General features: G+C 42.1%; 1 protein-coding gene across 2 annotated transcripts in view; it reads left to right on the top strand.

Annotated features, from left to right (window-relative positions):
• The window catches only part of gpc3 (glypican 3), a 113,897-nt gene that overhangs the window by 52,056 nt on the left and 38,542 nt on the right, over positions 1-23,299 (top strand). For both annotated transcript variants that reach the window (XM_044364523.1, XM_044364524.1), the window contains exon 3: positions 11,953-12,638. In XM_044364523.1, the coding sequence (XP_044220458.1) occupies positions 11,953-12,638 (686 nt within the window). The remainder of the gene's footprint in view (positions 1-11,952; positions 12,639-23,299) is intronic.

Genomic DNA, 23,299 nt, shown 5'->3' with positions numbered 1-23,299 from the left:
TCCCCAACATTTACTTTTTGTTTCTGAGACAGCTGCCTCCTTTCCCTTCATAAACTCCAAAGCTCTCTGCACTGTAGCTTTACTCTGATAACTTTCCCGGTTTTGCTGAGTGTTTCTCAGCTGGCCTGTCAATCAGTGTTTTTAACAGCATAAATCAATTCCTGCTCCCTCTTTTTCATAGCCTTTGGCTATTGCAGTTTTTTCTCGCTGATCATTTTCCTCCTTGGCCGTCTGACCTCCATGCATTTCAGTCCTGATATCTCTCTCCTCTGTGACAGCAGTGCTGATAATCTGAGAGAGGCAGTTTGCAGCCTGTTGCTGAACTGCAGGGGTGCCACTTTTTTTCTCCACCTCTTGTATCTTAAGGCCTGTTATTCTGGGATCAGACTACATGATATTCATGTCTTTCACAATGGTCACCATGTCAGATTAGGCAATCAAAGTGCCACAAATCCTTGCTGTGTCTTGCTCGGGAGACTGGCAACACTACAAGTATGACACCGACCAATCATCGTTCATGACCTTGCACAAATTCATAGGTCGGTCTAGAATTGGGGGAGGTGCTACAGAAGCGCCATGTGTCATGTTGGCAGTTTTGTGTTCCAAAAAGAAAAAGAAAAGAAAGAAAAAATGACTGTGGACCAAGGGACAGTGGTGGCTACGGTATGGTCTATCCTTCAAAGAGAACTTTAGATAACAAATGTGTTAAAATGTTAGAAGATAACATAAATGTAGCTAGCTACCAGGTTCACTGTATGTAAAAAAAATGACTGGGTTTTGGGAATTGGGCACTCTGGTAAATGAAGATACAAAGATATGTCTTAATATCAGGTGGTTTCACAATCACTATAACTGAAGTGCTCTCTGGTGCACATATGTCAAAGAAAGTCAAAGCTATCCAGCGGCTGTCGGCCAAGCTGACCGCATTTAGTGTCTCAGACAGATGGGAGAGCAGTGGCTCATCTCCTCCTCCTCCTCCTCCATAGGCTGATTCAGGCAGGAAAACCTGCCGTCAGTCATCAGTGACCGTTTTCTTCATCAGGTTTTCCTGCCTGAATCAGCCTGTGGAGGAGGCTGCTCTCCCCACTGTCTGACACACTAAATGTGGCTCAACTCGCCCAGACAGCCGCCGGACAGCTTTGACTTTCTGTGTCGGTGTTTACATATGTGCACCAGAGAGCACTCTGTCATCCTATTTGTCAACATCAAGGAACACGTTGTAGTGGATGTCAAACTAGGCATGAAAATGCAAAAAATTCTGACATGCTAGACTTTTCGTTGCCATGTCATGAGGCGTCCCACACTGTTATGTCACACTACAAGGCCCAGTTGTCGCTCCTAATGTTCATAATCGGGCCCGATGCTGGAAATTTGTCGGCAACAACAAAATCATGTCAAAATCAGACTGAATCTGTGTAGTCTGATCCCGGCATTAAGGCAACTTTCCATCAACCACAAAAAGCCCAGCCAGAGCTTTTCTTCCTCCACTCCTCTTTCAACTGCTGCTGGTAAAAAGCTGCATATTTTCATGTCTACATCAAAGTCTGTTGGCATGTTATTTCTCCCTGAGGCCATCCTTCCTTTCACAAGACTAAAGCTGAAATATTCCTGCTGAAAAGGGTTTGTTAATTTTAATTTTTTTTTTTTTTTCCCCACATTAACGAACTCCACTTCATCACACATGACACCCTCGGATGAAATGTCGTGTGTTGCATTCAAACCCTTATTGTCACAAGGAAGAGATACAGTAAACATTGAAGCCCTTACGCTGCACTCTGCAGTTCGGTAATGAAACTGTCATTGATGTCCTTCAATCCTCAGGGGTTCAGGCAGTCAATTACAAACACAATCACACACTAACACGCACACACATACTCACAAACCATTTGATCTTATGACAAAGTCATCTTCAAGTAGTCTTGCACGGCAACAGAGAAAATACACTATGTAGCAGTATATCACAGTACATCTAACATACTGTGCATCATTATAAAGAGCCCATATAACTCAGAAATTAATTATTAAAGCAGCAACGCACTGACCTTTCTAATCTTTTATTAAATTCAGCTTGTATCAATTAAGAAGGAAGGTAGACTTTGTTCTCATCTGATTTGTTCCATTTTGTAAATTTTTTTAACACACAAGCATGCACATACACACGCACAAACATCACAAGGGGTTCGAGTGTAACTCAATGGGTATAATGTGACTTGTGTTTCGATTCTAACCTCTACTATTCTGAGGTCATGTTGACAAAAATGACATTGTGGAGCACCAGAGCTTCCAGTCGCAGGTCAGATACTTTACAGCGAACAAAAATCCGACATCATAGTTTTCAACATCATTTTTTTTTAAGCCTCTGAAAGTCCTTTGTCTTGTAGCGACTCTGCAGCTTCCCATTCACAATTAAGGTAGCGGTCGACCAGCTTTCCCTCCTGTATCCCCACTCTTTCTCTCCATCTCTCACACTCCTTGTGTCTCTCTCTATCTCACACTGTGCACCCATCTGTTTCAAGAACTTCAAAAACACTCTGTATCCCCTCGCTGCTTTTCTTTATAAGTTCACTTCAGTTCAGTTCATTGCTCTTTTATGTCTTATAAGCCCGACTTCAAAAAGGAAAGAACCTCATCTTTCGTTACTATTAAAGCACTTTATAAAACGGCAATACAAATACTTATTCTATAACATTTGTTTCTGTTACGAAAGCGAGCTGTGCAGAATTAAGCCGATGCATGGGCGTGATGCGTTGCGAGCATGAAAGATAGACTGAGGGTGAATGAGTGGGAGTGTATTCATCTTAAACCACAGGATCTACTTAGAGATGCATATTGGATTAATAGAGCTTGGATGCTTGATTTGGAGTGGAGCACTCAAGCTGTGTTTGTCGTGACCTCTCTCATCTCCGCTCAAATCATCTCCACTCTGGATGGGCTGCAGGCTTTTTATCCACGTCCTCAAATCACAACCCTGGAGAGCAACAAGAGCTGTGGGTGTGTTTATGTGTGTGTGTGTGTGTGGTGGTCTGTTTGTGTGTCCTGTGTCTCTGTCTCGGTCTGTGTGCTGGAAATGAATCCATTATTGGAATAGCCTTTCACTCAAGTATCACTTTTCTGAGTGGTAGGATTCCTCAGAGTCTGAAGATGTATCTACTGTATGCGTATTTTGTCCGCGAGGCGAGTGTTTGATTGGGGTGTCAGGTCTCTCTCACCCGTGGCTGAGTTTTGGCGAGAGGTGTGCGATGTGTCTCACAGCTCTGGCACTGCTTGACTCCAGCTGCCTTTGAATGCAGCTTCAAAGCCTGCCTCGCTGAATGTTTCTCTCCACACGTTCTGGCACTTTTCACTAACCCCCACCTCCTCCTCCCCTTCAGCTCTCTGCTGTGTTTTTCCAGTTCACTTTTGCCCTTGCGTCCTCTCCACCTCACTGTGTCCTCTATTCTGCTGTACATCGTGTCCTCTGACAGCGCCAGTTTGCCGGTATGAGATAGAGCACGACTCAACTTTGACCTCGGCGAGGACCGCAGCACCAGAGATCAATGGAGTCAATGGTGAAAGGCAGAAATATGGCAGCAGAGGAAGCAGCCTGGCATATTCTGTATCAGCTAGAAACAGCAGTATTGGTCTGTGTGCATGTCCAGTGCTTCCTGTTTTTATCAAGATAAGATGGGAGTAGGTGTGGTTCATTGTTACTAGACCTACTATCACTTCAAATTAGGTGATGTGCTTTACTGTTTATGGATGTTCACAGGGTTGGAAGGATTACTTTAGAGATGTATTCTAATGCAATTACTAATTATCTGTTAAACAATATTAAAGTAACAGAACTTGATTACTTTCCATTACTTTTGGATTACCTCAATACCAAATATGCAAATAAAGACAAGACAAAAGAAATATCAGTAAGATGACTTTTATTTAAGTGTATTCTGTAGGACAACAGAACAATGTAACCTTAGAAAAGAAAATGTGGAAGCCAAGATTTTTAGCATCAAAAATCTTTCCTCTGCTCAGTGTATTTTAAAGAAAAACAAAAAATGCTTTTCATTTGGCCAATTCAGGCAGTAGCCTATAGACCTACAATGAAAGTGCACAACACATGATGTGCATTACAGAGAACATTCTCAGGGAAAGCCTCTGACGAAACAGTGCTTTGCCCACTGGCTGTGTGAAGCTATCACACAGGCATACTGTATGTCGCAGTGGGAGAAGACCCCCCACTGGGTATTTGTGCCCACTCTACAAGAGATTTGTCCTCCTCCACAGCTCTTCTCAGAGGAATGGCAGTGGTAGATATATGTGCAGCAGCATCATGGGCTTCACCGTGTCCTTTTATTTGGTTCTATCTACATGATGTGTCTGAGTTTTCTCTAACTCATTCAGTATTGAACAGGCTCAGCAACCAGTGACACGCTGTTGGCTCACTGTCAGGGTATTGTTCTGATAATGCAAGTTGAGTTGGTCAGGATAGGCTATACATTTTCTAATTCCCTGTAGTGGAGTAAATATGTTATATGTTACAGGTTCAGAATGAAGCTCTGGGTCCAATCTTGTGCAACACATTTATTCACAGGGGTTAACTTCAGCTTACAGTCCTGTTTTAAAGTTTTCAATGGACTTCACTTACTTTAAAGATCCCGTACACAATGCTACAAACATCTACATATGTCCATATGAACTATTTCTACGCAACAGAAACAATATGGAGCATAAACAATCATAAACATATTTTCTTATCTGCATGAGTAAATCTCTCTTATGTTCCACATACTTCTCTTACTCAGTTCAACTAATGGAAAATATCACATAACACCTTTAACTGTGTTTACTGAATGACCTCGACAGTCTAACAATGACTGGAAAATACAATAAACCTCACTTTCCAGCCTACATCTCTACAGGCTCACAGCTTTAACTGGGCTGGTTAAGTGTCTGTAGTCTAGCAATAACCTCACTCTTATGCACCCTGAATACAAAACTGAACAAACTACTGTGGTGGCCGTAGAGATATCTCTCATCACTCCAGTACAATGGAGCTGAATGGCACTCGGTTTGTGGCACTCAAAGCCCCAAAGAAATATATTTGAAAAATTCAAAAGCATTGTCTCTTTACAGAAATCATGACCCAGTTACTTAAGATAATCCACAGGCCTTGTTCTGAGCAGTTTCATGTAGGAACTATTTTCTATCGAAGTACACCCCCATTCATTATAATGATGGGTGTAGTTCAGTACAGATGACGTAATATTTACTAATAGTCTATTCACTAGAAGTTAGCACAATGTATAAGAATGACTATTCTGATCAGAGGTTTCACCCTCTCCAACGTTATCTCCCCACCTACAGTACAGACACTTTCTCTGCTAAATAATATGTAACAACTATCCTCTCAGATAGAGGTCCCAGGGGGAAAAATCTGATCAAATAGGGGTCTATGGCTTGTTACATCAATTTGGGAGTCCTTGACATGAAAAGGTTTGAGAACCAATTGTCTAATTACCAATGGTTCAACAGTTAACTGAAGGACTGATTAAGAATAAGCATCGCACTATAATATTCAATAAACAGATTCCAATTCTACATCATAAAGATAAATAATAACCATGTTAATTTAAATTGCCAAAAATCAAAATATATCCAAAGTGCTTATTCTGTTCTGTATAGCTATCATTAAATGTACAAAATGATCATATTCCCTTAGCAACTGTCCAAATGTCCCACTCATTTTTTTCTAAATCTTTATTGGTTAAACATCCCATTCATAAGGGGTGAAGTGTCCCTGTTACAATGACTAATGTTGCAGTAAACTAACATTAACTGCATTTAGAAATAAAATAATGTGCATACTACAATAAAGTGGATCAATCATATTGGGCTCTTAGATCATTCCTATTTTCTGTGGCTTCAGTTCGGATTTGAGTGGGTATGTTTGCTCCAAAGATTTGTGTTTTGTCTGTGGTGGCTTCACAATCGCCATGGTCTCGGATCATATGAGACAAACTGGTTTTGAACTGCCCATTGAAGGTATTTTCTTAATTTTACGCATGTAACTACAGTCATTGTGTATTGGGCTCTGAAACAAGAAACATGAGCAATAAGATGATCAGACTGGCGTCAAACAATGCCCCAGGTTATCCAAAGTTATTGGGAGAAGAAAATAAAGGTTAACCATAAAAATCATAACCCAAACTGTCCATTGCAAACATCCATCACAGTTTCAACCTAATGTGATTACTCTGGTTGTGCAACCAAACAGTTTTCCTGTGCAATGAGGAATCATTACTGACTAGACTGTTGGTTCTGTCAGAGACACAGCTACACAGTTAAATTTGTCAGAAAAGGCTCTGCTCTTTTAGGGTTTCTCAAAGTATCAGAGCAGCAACAAGGATTCTGCTGAGAGAGCTAATCCCCCAATAAACCACTAAACCTAAATAAATCAACAATACAAAATACCACATTAGGAGGAAGTTGGGATGGTGGAGGGAGCTGCAGCACCAAACAGAGTTGGCATGAGCATAATCAGCAGAGTAATATTAGGTTACGCATGAATGTGATTGGACATTAGTCACACAGCAATGAATTAACCAATGATTATGAAGCATATTATGGAAAAAGCTGATGCCAATCAGTTAATACAAGCATGACTGAAGTGCCTGAACTAACGCCACGCTTTATTTTTGAAGCACAATTAACACATTTAAATTGGAGTTCTTGTGTCTCCATTTTCCCTGATCATGAGTACAATTTTATAAAATAATGGACAAAACTACAAAGTTAGACCTGAACTTCAACTTAAAGTACAGAAAAGCGTTGATAGGTATGACTATGAAAAAAATGTATCGGCTGGACTGTGTAAGATTTATTTGTTTGTGGGGAGCAGACTACAGGTAATAAGACCAGAGGACAAATTTTCATTGTTTCCTACTTGGTCTGGCTGCAAGGAAACATTTTCCAGAAGCTCATGGAGAGGCAGATAAATGAATGAAAAGGAAATTATGCCTCTGTGTGTGTGTGTACGTGTGTGTGTGTACGTGTGTGTGTGTATGTGTGTGTGTGTGTGTGTGTGTGTGTGTGTAGCTCTAGCCCTTACACCTGACTCACACCTTGCCCTCCCACTACGGTTTGCCAAATGTTCGCCCACACTTTCACCACCTGGCTACTGCTGTGCGCTGTGTGATTGCATTGTGTATGTCTGTGTGCATGTGTGCGTGCGTGTGTGTGTTTGTATGTGCAGCGAGGTGCTCTCTAACAGATGGAGTAACCTAATACACATCTCATTTCTGCCCCGCTGTCCATTGGCCCTCATGGTCTGCTGGTGATGCTATCTGGGCCTTACCAGCATCCTGTGTGCTTTGTTCCTGGAATCAGCCAACCCCACCCTGCCTCGCCGCCCCCGTCCCGTAAGCCCTGGGCTACTGGACTCAGACACACACCGGTCCCGCAAGAGCAGCTTGTCAGGTGGAGCAGCTCTCAGGTTACCTGGGACAGGTTGCTGTGGGGGAGCTGAGTGAAATGTGTCTGGAAAAACAACATATTGTTTACAGTCAATGAACAGATGCTGCTTTTGTTGTAGACAGACTCATAATATCATAAATGGACGCAAAGGCTGCTGGGAGGTTTCTGTGTGTGTGTTTGTGTGTGTGTGTGTGTGTGTGTGTGTGTGTGCTCAATACACTCAGGTAAAAACCTTATAACTCCTGTTTAGTGATGTGCATGGTGAATAGTAACATATCTGTCTGCATAAATGAGAAAATTTAGAAACCTCTTTCAGAAAATTCACTGTTGCATGATCAACAAGCTAAAAATACTAAAAAAAAAAAAAAGAAGCTAAAAATTCTAATAATACTAATAAAAATATAAAACTTTGCAGATACAAGGTTTCCACCTGACACACAGTGTGCTGGCATGTGGCTTTGTGAATGGCTCTCCAGCTCTCCTGCAAGTCCTCTCTCTGCGTCCTGGACAGGTACTATTTTGTCACCGCGGGACCAGGTGGCAGCGGCCTCTCCATCCGTCTCTATGGCGGCTAGAGGTGACACTCCATCAGCCAAATGGATTAGTCTCATTGGCTGGGTAATTTATTGATGTTTTCCTCTCCTGGGGATAATGGGTGTATGGCCCGCTGATTGATGAGGCAGCACAGCACATGTCTGCCTTCTCAGCGTGTCAGCTGCAGTCAGCGGTCAGTCAGTCAGTCTGGCCTGTTACGAGCTGCGGAGTTGAATTATGTAACATCCAGACTGATGGCTTCACCGACATCAAATATGTTCATTTGACAGGTCATTCATAGATTATGTGAAAAACCTGTTTTATGTCGGTTGTGCAGTCACTTAGAGCTTTTGGATGTCAAAAATAAGTGACCTCGCTGTGACACAGATTTATTATATTTCTTTTACACTTTAGATAACCTGAAATCTGCAGGACCTGATCGCAATTTAATTACCGTCTTTGATTAATGACACGATAAGCTCAGAAAGTAGATCTGCCTCTCATAATGATAAAGCATTATAATATAACACTGCTGACTTATGACGTCCTTGCTGATGACATAAGTACCTGTTGAATTTTACTAATATCCATATTTTAATGCACAAATGAAATCCTTAGAGCAAACATTAGCTAACTGGTGAAACGGGTGAACAGAGGTAAAAGAGGAGAGGCAGAGACATTTCCCTTTGTGTTGTACTGCTAATCTGTCTGTAAAAAGCCTTTCGTCTCAGAGGGGGAACCGTTTTCCAGCAGCCAGCCCTTGCCTCCATCTGACAAAATAAATGCTACTGCTAATTTTAAGCGTGACCCAATATGTTGCTGTGGGCTCCTGCTCTGGTAATGTGTGCTCTTGACCTCCTATAGTTGTATCCAGAATGTCACAGGTCTCTGACATACAGCCCCTCTCCCCTCCATTAGAGGATACCTGATCCCGCACAGGCTCTCACTGATGAAAGAGAGTGAGCAGCATGCGCAGGAAATGGGCTTGCAGCGGTTCTTGCCATGACCCCGGCTACTTAGAGCCATTGAATTGCATTTATGAAGAGCCCTCTAGTCTTTCTCTTTACCATTACAAAGTGGCTCCCCTCTTTGTGGTGTAAGAGATACTACAGGTAGCAGCTGAATTACAGGTTTTATGTAAGAGGCTTTCATAGAAACCAAGAAAAGGAGAAGCAAATAGCTTTGAGTTAGATGTGCATTTTGACACTTCCTTCAATTTTCAAGCAAATATAAGGAGCTTCTACTTGTATATTACCAGAATAGATATGCTTAGTATTTCTATTTACATCTGTGTATATGTTCTTGTGTGTGTGTGTGTGTGGGCATGTCTTCCTTCCTCTCAGTCTGTCTCCTTGTCTCAGCTGGCAATCTGCACATCTGTCTGCTCACTGATCACAGAGGGAAGTGTTTCGCAGACGCAGCAGGACAACCGCAAATCTAAACAGATGTGTGCTGCTCCCGAGCATCGTCTCACACTCACCCAAACATCCTCTAATGTTTTTCTAAACCTTCATTCACCCAGGAGCATGAATGCTGCTTTCCACTTTGCTTCATGTTCACACACACATTCAAACCTACGACGAAGGTTTGCTTCTGTTTATCCCTGAGACAATGTCATGTTTGCTGAACAGTGGCCACTGTGACCACATGTGGTAATTACAGGATAATAGTGTATTGAATTTATCTTTATTTCCCAACAGCTTAAACACATCCCATATACGTAAAAATGCAATTCAAACACAGACACACAGCCTCCACACACTCTGTCTCTTTTGTAAGTGACATCACCTTGTAGTTTTGAGGTGTGCAGTACAAGAAAACATCATAAAATGTTCACTTTTTCCTTATCTACAGCACAGCGTTACTTGATTTTCAGGGCGAATAACTGCTGTTGCAATGAGCACTACACACTGGGACCAGAATCAGTTGAGAGTACACTAGAGTGACTGTACAAGACTGTCTGGACTGTGACGCAAAGAAGTGAATTGAATTTTAAGTTACTTTTTAAGGTGTGTTCAGTATCCTCGTGTAATTTGTGTGTATTTGACCACTGGGGTATTGCAGTCTGTGTTTGTTTGCCCCAAACAGCAAAAGCACTGACTGTACAGACTAGCTGTAGCTAACTAGCACCGTGTTTGTGTGACAGACTCTCCAGCTCGAGTCACACAGCCCAAAGTGAATTTGTGTCCGTCCATGTCCACTTGTGTTTTAAAATAAGCTTAGTGATCAGTCTGAACTGTTGATATGACTGAAAGAGAACTGGTGATATCCAGCGTGTTTACTTCTTGTTTTACTTTTGTGAGAAAGCCATTAGGTTAATATGTTTATAATGACATGCTAAAATGTAGTGTAACAGTAACACAGTGCACGAGAGTCATAAAATGGTTATTTAAGTACAAACTGGGCCAATAAAAGCAATGATAATAAGGTTAAAAGCTTAGAAACCAACCCTCTTCACTAGAGTTCACACATCATGATTGTTTTTATGGCTTCTTCAGTCTTTCAATAAGCTCCTAACAAGGACATAAATTACTGTTTATCACAGTTGATCTGCCATCAGTGCCGCAGTCACCAGTAGAATGAGCTCCACTGCGAAAAGATACTGGTGACACAGCCAGTGACAAGAGGATTCAGTATAGTCTATAGTCAGTTCAGCCTGAGGGTTTGAAGACTCATTCGTATGTGTACTGAAAACTAGTTGAATGGAGCAAAAAGCTTTTGTTTCTTCGATCGATTTAACTCTTCTTCGAGTTGCACAGGTTAAAGGCATACGGGCAGTTAGTAAAGGCAAGGGAGTGATGCTCATTTCCTCTGCTCAGACATCGTCATATACTCATATAGACTTTATGTGCCCTGAAAATGCACACAGCAAAACACATTTTATGTTCTACACAAAATAGAGCTGTCACATTGTCTCTCAGTGCTCTCCAAGGACCCAGAGCTCCGTGCGTCTGCCGAGCTTCATTTGACCTCAGAGTAGCATGAAGACAAAGAAATTAAACCATCCGAGCAAGAAAAATCAAATAACAAAGATGGAATGTCTGGCTGTTGTAGCGCACAAACCAATAACTTCCTCTAATGTCCCCTAAACCCCCCCCCCCTCCACAAAGCAGTTGTGACTATCACCCTCAACAAAGTGATGTAGTGGACTAGCTGCGGTATAAATGGGATTTCAGCATCCCTCACTATTCTCCTGCCCAAAGCTTAATTTCACTGACTCTCAGCTCCCCTGCTAAGTTCAGTAATGGAGCTTTAAATCCCCTCTGTTGTTGGGTCCTCACTCATTTTGCTACTGGGTCGATGATAGAGCTCTCGCTTCTTGTGCCACCTTCTTGATAAGACTTCACTTTGTGCCTTGAAACACCACCGATTATTTTCCCTCCTCACATCAACCACGCACTCCTCCCTCCCGCGTGCTCTGTATGCTTTTCTCCCCGCAGACATCCTTGTGGCTATGCTTCTACCAATATGTTGAGATTAATACGCTCTTTTTAAGGGACTTTTATTAACATTCTGTGAGTTCATTTTTATTCCTCTCTTTTGTTGTAGTGAAAGGTTAAACCCCAAATCTTGCTTTTCATCTGCTGCAGCAGCTTTGCTCTCTTTATATTTGAAGTCATCATCTATTACTGTGGTATTCTCTATGTGTGTGTGTGTGTGTGTATTTTGTGCATCTGTGAACAGTCCCATTAGAGAAAACAACAGATCGAGAGAACCTGGGGGAAAGGGGAAAGGAGGCTGTGCGTGGGAAGTTTTCTCTGACTGTGATCATTAAGAATGGATGGGTGTTTGAGGGGGATTGCATCTATTTGTGTGTTTCATGTTTCGGAGATAAACTGCTGCCTGGTTTTTGACAGCTTGGCATTGTTATGGTGATTATCGAGGCATATCTGCTGAATGTAACAGCTTTCAAGAGGAGGCCTAACTTTCACCTCATCTTATTCTTCTTCTGTTGTTTTCTTGCAGAGGCTTTTGACCTGGTGCTGCGTCATGGTCGTAACTCCACGCTGGCCATGCTGAAGTCAGAGTTCCCAAGTCTCGGAAGTGGGGCCCAGAGCTCAGTGGGGCAGCTCTTCCTGGACATGTCACTCTACATCCTGGGCTCAGATTCCACAGTGGACCACATGGTGGCGGTGCTCTACGGCCGCCTCTTTCCCCTTACATACCGCCGCCTGCTGGGGGGCAGTGGATCCTCTGCATCTGAGGAGTGTGTAAGAGGCGCCTGGAAGGACTCAGGAGCATTTGGCCCTTATCCCAAACTGATGATGACCCGTCTGTCCCGCTCCCTCCTGGCCACTCGAGTCTTCCTTCAGGCGTTGAACCTGGGCATCGAGGTTGTCAACACCACAGACCACCTGCGGCCTGGCCGGGACTGTAGCCGTGCCCTGCTGAAGCTGTGGTACTGCCCGCACTGCCAGGGCATGCTGGGGCCGCCAGCTTGCAGAGGCTTCTGTCAAGCAGTGATGCAAGGCTGCCTGGGGGGAGCAGCCGAGGTGCAGCCTCACTGGAGGAGCTATGTAGACGGATTGGGGAAGCTGGCTGGCGCCATGAGGGGGGAGCAAGACATGGAGGCTGTTGTTCTCAGACTGCCTTCAATGATCAAACTCGCTCTCAAGCACGCTGTGAATGCCCGTACTCGCCTCAGCGCCCTGGTGAGTCCAGTACACAGATACACATACACATTTTCTAACTAGGTGTCATAATAAATGCAAGAGGCTGCGTCGATGCGGGTGCCTTCCTGAAGGTGAGACAATAAAATCCAGGAAGTCCAGTTGAGAGTTTGAGTGAACCTGAAGTCAGATGTCAGAACATGGCATAGCAGCTTTTATAATAACAGAATTTTACAACTCTGGAAATTTATCAGGGAGATAATAATGTTGTTCTCTGTCTCAGTGGTTGTGAGGTAAACTGTAGAATTAAGGTACAATCACGCTAGAACAAATTTCTGCAAATTCCAGCGATCATCATTTGACCTGCAATTCTGATGCCAAAATCACTTTGCAGCCCAGTGTTTTTCATCCTTGTTGAACTTCTACCTGCAAATTTGTAGTTGCCTAAAAGAAATAAAGATGCATTGTGTTTGGAGGAGGAGAAGTCATTGTTCTAGCAGTGTCATCACCTTGTTTGGTAAAGTTTCACCTTGTTTGGTACTAGACTACAAACCTCAGCCTTGCACTCCTAGACTGGTTTCATTTTATAAGTGTGCTGCTTAATATTATTTTCCATGTTAGACCCATGTCATCACATCCTTTTTCACTTGGACTGAAGGCTATGATGTTCATGTCTCAGTGAATTTAGCCAGAAAGGTGCACTTGCAAGTAGCTTGTTAACCAGACTGAATTACCATTTAGTTTCACTTAATTAATTCACTCAGACATTGTGTTCATGTCAGCTGAATTGTTGTTGCCAGGAAGGGCAGTTTTCTTTAGTTTTGCCCAAACCAATCAATAGCAAGTGATGTATCCATCCCGCTGTCATTTTCAGTTGATACAGAAGCCATGATACTGGATGCTGCAGCAATCATTTTCACTTTTTTCAGGATGTCTGAGGAAATTTTAGAGTTTGAGAGTCATTATTTCCGTAAGTCAACTGTCAACAGCCTGTACAGCTGGCAACATTCTTATTTCCATTTCTCAAGTCAATTTATTTCTGTGGGTATTTTTCTGTCTCTACTTTTCATGGAACAGGTTTCTCCGCACATCTTCCAGCAAACAGCAGCTGACTCAGGTGCTTCTCAGTTCGAGGACAGCAGACTTACAGAGAACAAAAGAGACTGGAGCACACCGATTAATTCACAGCCTTTAATTGTACAAACAAACTAACGTTTCTTCTTTATCAGAGTCAGAGACTCTGACTCTGATGAAGACACAGTAATGTTCCAGTGCTCCAGTCCCTTTTGTTCTCTGGAGGTCTACTTTTCATGGATGTGAAGCCGGGATCAATCACACACAACAATTTGTGGGATCTTTATTGTCTTTATTGTCTGCTATTCGTGAGGTCTTTATTCTCTCCCTATTTAGTTTTCTTATTCATGAAATAACAGTAAAATGAAGCATGGCTTTCACAATGGTTTCCAATATATAAAAGAAACTGTACAAACACAGTTTCCTACCTAGCTCACCAATAAGGAGCTCTGGAAGTACACTAGGGCTGTCACTTTTTCAAAAAGCGAAGTTCAAACAAATTCAAACTAAGAAGTCATTCAAATTAATTTGTTGTGTTTGACAACTCATATTCCATAAGGTGTCAGAGATACAATTTACTGTGACTGTTATAAGCACATTTATAGCCAGCGACGTCCATCCGTCAGTGGTCAGAGAAGGCATCTTTCTGCTCAGTATAGTCTGTATGTTTTCCCATGTGGTGTCATACAACTGCACTATGTGTCTTGAGACTGAACTGTGTCAGACGTTTGTTTGATCACTTGTGTGGTACACTGGCTGGTGAGTCCTCAGATTTGTTGGCATTGTAGAGTAAGACAGCTGCTTTCATTGGTCATTTTGACGTCTATGGTGTAACCACCAAAATACTTCCACACACTGCTTCTCAGTAACTTCAGTGTCGTCATTATCCAATCAGCACGGCTTAACTCGCTGCTGTCCTTTTCCGCTTTTGTTTATTAGCTTAGTTTGCTAATAGGTCAAAGATTGTGTTTTAGAAAGTAGATTTCAGACTGGAGGACACCTATTAAGTGAGGGAGGATATGTTTTTTGTTGCAGGTTGCAAGTGATCCAGGCTAAATTTCTTCACTTGTGATAAGACATCATGTGATAAGACACACTCACAGCAGACAAGCAGTGGCCAGTTTATTCATTTTTCTTAGATAACGCAACACATTTTTCCTCCACATTCAAACCAAGATTGTACCTTTTGTCAGGGTCGAATCAAGAAAGAGAAATAATATGAATGAACGGGAGAGAGGAGAAAAAGCATGTATTTTTCAGGTAGTCAGACAGATGCTCCCAGCACGTCTCGCTGCAACACGTCTCTCACTCCTCAGCAGCGGTGACCCGTTATGTGTGGTTTCCACTGCAATAAAACCGTCAGGTTTGTTCTTAGCCCATATGTGAAGTCAGGGAGAAGTGCTCATGAAATATGAAGGTCTTTTTCTTGCAGAGTTACAGAGCTGGATGTGCTTTTGCTCCTGTATATCTGCTGAACTTTTGACTCTCACACCCTGAATCCCCGCGGTGACCAGGTTTCCACTCAGAAGCCATCATTTATTAACACACAGGTTGACCTCACTTACTCTGCAGCCTGAGGGCGTGGCTGCATCCATGAAACGCTGACTTGGGGGAAATCACTCTTCCTCTCTGTGTGTGTGTGAGAGAGAGATCCTTATCCAAAATTAAATAAGTCTGTGTGGGTTTATTTAAGACTGCAGCTCCAGTCACCACAGATTACTTTACACTATGTTTATGGCTCGGAGTCTGGTTCCAGTATATGGGATTAAAGCTACTATGTCAGTGTATTGTTCAGCTCTGTGACAAGGTCGAGTGTGTGTCTGTGTGTGTGAATGTAATCTTGCAGAGACACTTGCTCAGTGGTGTCATTGAAGGGACAGAGGCATTGTTTCCCTAACAGCTAATTTTGTCTCACTGAAGAGTCATGGGAGATCAACCAAAATTAGACAACACCTGATTACTTCAAATAACAGTTTAGGATTTGGCTGAATGGACTTGGGGATTAAAGGACAATTGCAATAGTTTTTCATGTTTTAGCCCATTAACTACAAATTGGGTATGTAATGAATCAAAACCAACTTGTAGAGTTGCTTAAACATTTCATCAAGTACATTTTTTTTGTCAGTCATGCTATTGTTTTCACTGTAATGCAGTAGAAAGCAGGGACAGTGTGAAAACTCTTCTTGGTGGTGGGTTTAATGATCGAATTCAGATTCATCATATCTCATTTGAAGTTTTTTGATGACTTTTATGAAAAATACAATTCAATTCAAATGTATTTGTATAGCACCATCTCATACAAAAGCAGTTCAAAGTGGTTTACATGAAGAAGAAACAGCAAAAATGTGCTTATAAACAGAAACATCATGCATACATATGCATAAAATGACATATACATCCATACATATTAACCCCTAACCCGTACAAACAGACATGCTGTACAAGTACGGTGTGTTCATTTAAGAAAGTGCTTGACTGAAAAGGAAAGTCTTCAGGTTGCTTTTAAAAGAACTCGGTGTTGGAGCAAGTCTAAGTTCAGCAGGCAAACTGTTCTATTCTTTAGGTGCATAAATACTGAATGCCATCTCACCAGACTTTGAAAGTGCCCTCAGCACATGGAGGAGATTTCCACCTTGTGACCTGACAGAGATCTGCTGTCTGAGATGTACTGTGGAGTCAGACCAGCAAGTGCTTTGCAAACCAAAAGGGGGATTTTGAATTGTAACCTGAAAACAACGAGTGGCCAGTGAAGGTTCCAGGGGACTGGAGTTATATGGTCTGATCTTTTTCTCCTGGATATAATAGAAGTAAAGGAAGAGATTCTTTTAATAGCATTTTCCTTGATTTTGCCCACGCATCCACAATTTAATATGTTTTCTGCTGCAAGTGGTTCTCTGCAAATGATGTGCTTATAATCAGTTTTATCACCTCTATTTTAAAATTAAAGATAAGAATGAACGAAGGCCACTAGCTCTAATCACTAGAATCCTCATGTGATTAGAGCTTCTTCAAAAATTATTCAGATGACGTAAGTTTTTGTTTGTAGAAAAATTAGACAGTCCTGGTGAAAATCGTCGCAGCTCATATTTTGCTTGCAGCCTGATGTGGCTTAAACCTGTGTTGACTGTCTGTCTGAATGGGTCATCAAGTGTCAGCTAACCTTCTCTCACAACTCTTCTCCTGACCTGGGTTGAACTGAACTTTTGGTAAACAGGCATCTTTATTAGGGACAAAAATGATATTTCCATTTCCAGATTTTTATGACAAATAAACGCCTACACTAATGAATCCTAGTTTTGTTGTCAAAAAAACAAGCCCAGAGGACAAACAATATGCAAAAATGAACATCATGAAACCTTTTCGAGCATCACTGAGTGCATTAAACAGTCCAAGACTGTCTGGATATACACATTCCCAGTCAGGTCGGTAAATGTAAACACACAGTTAAGACCCCTTGTGGTGCCGGGCCAGAGTAAAAGGTCTCAGTACTTCTTCCAAATGATTCACCTGATGTGAAGTCACAAACCTTTTGTGTCAGCTGTGATTCAATGTTCCAACTCTGCGTTCACATTCACCAACCTGACGGGGGAATGTGTATAGTCAGTCTTGTGTATAGTCAGACAGTCTTGGACTGTTTAGCGCTTGTTGACACTTGACAGAAATCCATTCATCATCCTGTTATAATCAGAATCTCTTTATTTTCCAAGTACATTTTATATACAAGGAATCTATATTCTGCATCCTATCCTTACCCATCCTATTATGTTGTTGTGCTATATACCCATCCTAACTATGTAGGCACAGTGGGCAGCCACAGTCTGACACCCGATAGTTAGAACAGATGCATTCATGCTCTGGGGAGAAAGGCTGGTCTATTGTGCTGTGTCTCTGTATATACACTTATCTCCTGCACACAAATTAACCAAAACGTGGGGATGAATTGTATCTCGTGCACACACGATAGCATTTTGAGTGCTCGATGTAGTAAATTGTGGCCTCAATATATATATTTTTTGCCCATGTCCCCTTAGGGAATCTGTAGTATTTAAAAATTTCAATAGTCTGAGTTAGTCAAATAAAGTGGATCATATTTTAGAGATACTGCAATATTTTGTACAGCAACATTATGGATCTACTACGTTCTATGGCTTGTTTGGTGGTTTCATGTGATAGTAAGTGGCGCAGCTGCAGATGGTGTCTCTCACTTAACCTCACCTCCACTGAGAGTTCAGACCCCCTGATACTGAGGGTGACAGACAGATCGACTCTATCTGAGTAAAAGAGTCCTCGAGGTGTGAGAGAGACGTCTCTTTCCTTCTCTGCGGACTTGAAACATGTACTATACCGGCGAGATGACCACTCATCGTCTGCCAGCCCGCTCCCCAGCATGTTAACATTCATATCCTCCATCCGACGCAACTCCGGCGTGAATCAACCAATGTTCAGAGAGACAGAGAGGGCAGTCGAGAGCCCTGCAGCTCCAATCTATTCTCCTGTGAACTTCCCACCCCTCTCCTGGAGTTTGATGTCATCCACCTCCATCTGTACATCTCATCTTGAACATCCTTCTCTCTCTATTTCAGCCCCCCCTTCTCATTTATTTCTTTTTCTCTCATTCTTACGTGCTGCTGTGAGAGAGGATGCATGATTTATGAAGCTCTATTTTTACCAGTTACTGAGGAGAAAGAGAGGAGAGAAAGAGCGACAAAGACAGGGAGAGAAGAGAAGAATGGAGAGGAGAGTGTGTGAGGAGCGAACCCAAGGGGAAGGAGGACAGGGGAGTGTGGAGGAGACATCCATCACCCTGCGACCCCTCGGCTGAAAATGAAGATGGGAAGTAGGTTGAGACAGAAATGTGATAGATCCTACCAAGATTACAGGAGATGTACGGCGGAGTACATGAGTTGTGTATTGTTACACACTCGACACATTCGGGTGCTATCAGTCTTTTACCACATATCTCTTTGTGTGCCTGCAACATTTTTTGTCAATAACACACTTTTCATCAGCTCTTGTTTTTGTTGTCTTTCCTTTGTGCACAAAAATAGCTCAAGCAGATCAAATCCCATCCAAGCGGTTGCTTCACTGAGGAAACAAGAGCGCTAATTAAATCTCTGCTGCATTTTTATTTCTGATTAATCCATTCAAACATGTGGGCCACTGTAGACACGAGAGTCAGACTTTTTAAGCAGTTAGAGCCATTTGAGCTTTTAAACATGCAATAAATCATTAATGTTGTAAAATCTCTAAGTCATTATTTATCGAGTCATATGGTTAATCTGAATTATAGAAGACAAACTGTGGTATTTATAAGTCCTTAAAGGCTCAATCTGTCATTTGTTGGCCCGTGTACATTACAGATATAAGAGTCTGAAATAATTATGAAAAATATTTTTGCTTAATTAACTGATTATAATTGACAAAGCTGGATTACTAATAAACCGGGCAACTTCTCTGTGGCCTCAGAAACTTCAGGCTGACCGAAGACTCCAGGTTCACCGCCTGGTGTTTGAACATTATATGACACATATTCCTAAATAAAACAAGTTACAATGACTAATTCCTATTTACTAACTAATACTTCTGCATACATTACATACACACAATGCACAAAGAATGTGACAAACGGGGGGCCCAATAGGGGCCCATTTTTGCCCCAGGGCCTCTGAGATGGGCAATCTGGCCCTGTAATTGATTTTTTTTTTTTTTTTTTTGGAGGGGGGGAGACAATATCAAAGAATATGCAAACATGTTGGATACCTGTCCAGTTTTTTAAAAGATGAAAACATCCATTCCAGATTAAAAACACAAAGACTGGGGTGTTTTTGTATACTATCTCAACTTTACTGGCATATTTCTTATAAATATGACTGTAACTTTAGATAAAACCAGTTTGCTCAAGGTTGTTGAGTCTTACTTGTATGTTATTATTTATATAATTTATGATAATTATTGATAAATTAGTCACAAATCTCAAGTAAACATTTTTGAATACCATACCAGAGTCATTTTTCAAATCTTCAATGCAGACAATTACCCTCTCATTGCACCTTCTTAATGACTCACATTAGACATGTTTTCTGTCCTACTTTGAAGAAAACATCATGTTCTCATACTTCAGTCTCACAGATCCGGCTGTTTCATCTGCATCCGAACGATGTCTATAAAATCAAAAGAAGAATTTAATAGCTTTTCACAGCTCTGAATGCTACAGGAATTACAGACCTGTGAGTGAGAAGTGTGAAATCAATTTTGCATCTCTCTAACCTTGATGCACAAACGACTAATGTCTCATTTTGAACTTGAGTCTGATCTGCACTGTTGCCTCGTCTATTTTAATGAGATTAACATTTTAGGTTCAGTATGCAGGTTTTAGTAACAACAGTTTTACCATGCAGAGCGGCTTTTGTAAGCCAAATTTGTCTTAAAATATCAATAATTCATTATTTTTCAAACTATTTGGGGATTTGTTGTCATATCTCGTTGATGTGAAGCTGAAAATTTGTGAAGCGGCGGATTTATTTAACAGGCGTATTGAGCTGAACTGATTAGTGAGATTTGGAGATTAGACTGAAAGAATCTGTGCAGATAGTGAGTGTGAATACAAGTTTTACATTTCGAAAAGCTTTGATCAGTGTAGGAAAATGCTTAATATTCACAGTATACACCTGCATGCACACATCCATCATATTTTCCCTCAAAGCCCTGCATTTTTTATTCAAATCTGGAGACATTCTGACATGTTAAAACTACAATTCGAGACATTTCTTAAACCATTTACACCACACAAGACTTAAAAGAGTCTGTTGCACCAAATTCCTCATTTACAACCCAGACTCTGCAGTATCCATTTGAAGATATGACCCTGATAGCTGTCTGGTATTACTTTCCCCTCTGACGTAATAGTGAGACTTTCTCCCTCATTTTCACCTCGCTGAGAGACTCTGAAAGGGAAGGTTGAGCTGAAATAGGATGCCTATAATGTGTGCATTTCACCAGAAGTCAGTTCCTTTGCTGGTGACAACAAAGCAGGGAGGAGGAGGGGGAGGAGGAGGGGGAGGAGGAGGAGGGCCGAGTGCTGACTCAGTCTCTCCCTTGAGCCTCGACTCCCCTGGAACACAAACATTACTCACCAAATATTCTTCAATATGTTGTTACAGCTGGGCATGGCACCTCGCCATGTTTTCAACACTGATTGTATCATCCTTCCTCTTCAAACCGTTTGCTTATTATTAACTTCCTTATGATCGAGATGAACGTATAATCCTGATCATACAGGAGTGTCGGGATCCACATGCGTTTCCATTGATCTGTTTGGAGTTTATCTTTACACTGTGTTTGCACAAGCAGAGCGCCACATGGAACCTGAGATGCAGGTGAGCAAGTGTATGCACACGTGGACTGCAAAGTGGCAAAGTGTGTGTGTGTGTGTGTGTGTGTGTGTGTGTTTGTGAGTGCTGTATTACTGGCCGTCAGCATCTCTCTCTCTTAGCAAGGCGGGCTGCTCAGTGCAGATAAAAGTGTGCAGATACTGTATTTCAGAGCACTCAAGCTGAGGCAGGCTTTATCTGCAGACTCTCCTGTTGGTTGTGTTAGTCCAGCCCTGGGTGATATTAATACCCCACTAATGAGCCCCTTCCTTGAAGAATCCGGAAACAATCGGCAGGGGGGAAGGTGTGGGGGGAGGGGGGGATGTGCTGAATCAGTCTCTCCCTTGTGCCACAACTCCCCTACGGCTTCCCGGGAACGCACAAACAAAAGGAGGAACACAGCTCCAATCACATTAATCATGGCCTGTGGGAGCACCGGCGCTCGCTCCAGGCGCAGGAGGACGGGGAGAATTACATGAGAGGAAGATGTTGAGGGAGAGAATGGGGTGGCAGAGACAATGGGCTGAGGTGTGTGTGTGTGTGTGTGTGTGTATGTATAGACTGTGGTGGCTATCATCACACCGTATCCTTGGATGACAAGGCTGTATTGATTAACCCTGATGATTCTGTCTTACAGCTGATCAGCATTTGTGTGTGTCAGCATGCATGCAATAAACAAGTTGCTGTGTTCGGAAAGCTAATCCTGTTCCAGGCCAATAGGTGGTACTGTGTAACTGCTGTTATACTACTTCATAAGAAAAAAAGACAGGAAATATTGCAGTGTCTGGAGTTGTGAAATTCACATCCACAGTAAAGTAACATGGAACATTATCCTCTGTCCAGTGCTTCTTTTTAAGTGCTTTACTACAAATACTTAACAAAATTAGTGACGAGGATGGCTGTGGCTACTACTCCTTTGCCTCCCACTTTCCTACAATGTCCAGGAGAACCTGCAATGCCATTTGAAACATGACTGAAAACTACCTACTTGTGATTGACGTGGAAGGAGCCAAGTGGCCCGATACCCAAAAGTGAGTTGTGCTGTTGCATAGCATCAGAACCGAAGCACAGAGGATCTTCTATACCTTGACTGAAACAGGTACCACCTACGATTATGCTGTGGCTGCCCTGCAAGCATATTTTGTGTAGAAGGTAAATGTCATTCTTGAGAGACATAAGCTTGGCCAATGAGCACAGAGACATGATGAAACTATTGCAAAATACGTCTCTGTGCAAGGTGAGATGCTCACTTTGTGTGAGTTTGGAAATGCAGAGCAAGATATGCTATGAGATCAAATCATGGAGAAAGCCCACAGTGGACACATACGTGAATGTTTGCTACTAGAAGATAAACTGACACTGGATAAGGCCATTCAGATCAAGGGGAATTGGCTGAGCGCAATGCCAGTGCACTCCCAAACAGTGAAGTGCCAGTGTGGGAGATAAAAACACTGCCAAGGACGGAACAAAAACGCTCCAACAGCGCAAATAACCAAAGAAAAGGTGAAACAAAGTCTGAACATACACGCAAATGTTACAGATGTGATTCAGAAAAGCACCTGACAAATTCCACAAAATGCCCTGCTACAAGCCAAATATGCAAATCATGTGGAAAGACTGGGCACTCTGCAAAAGTGTGCCGCTCAACATGAGGTGAGGGAGGTTGTTATGCCCGAGCTGACTGTGCTTTTTCTGAAAGATGCTGTCTCAGTAGAGATGAAAATAACGTGCACTGTAGAATTAGGCACATCCCCTAACATGATAATAGATACTGGATGTCTGTGAAGATTCTCAGGCATCCAGGTCATGGTTGAATCGAGGGCAACTGGACTAGTTTGTGGATACTTGAAGACATCCAAGAGGCTTCTTTAGTTCTAAGTGCCTGGTAGGGAGTCCCAGGTATTTATCCTCTGTGGGGTCATTATCATTGATACCACTTGGTTCGTTAGTTCTCCTGGCTGTAGTATTGACAATCGTTAGAGTCGTTGGAGTCACCTGAGGTGAACCACTAGGTGTTAACGACAGTCATTGGAGTTGTCACATGAGGCCAAATGTGAATGGTTGTTAAATCTCCTGGGAAGGGATGAAAGGACATCATTATAGGTGGGGTATAAGTGGTGTCGTAGACCTCCTCCTCTGTTGAGGGATGGTTTCTCTACTTTGAAACCATTTATCCTCCCTATCCAAAATATGCACATTGTTGTCCTTGAAAAAGTGTCCCTTATCTTTTAGGTGTAGGTAAACTGCTGAGTCTTGACC

The sequence above is a fragment of the Thunnus albacares genome, chromosome 10, assembly GCF_914725855.1.
Source record: "Thunnus albacares chromosome 10, fThuAlb1.1, whole genome shotgun sequence".
NCBI lineage: Eukaryota > Metazoa > Chordata > Actinopteri > Scombriformes > Scombridae > Thunnus > Thunnus albacares.
Note: the sequence above shows the minus strand (reverse complement) of the source record. Positions and strands in the feature narration are given on the sequence as shown.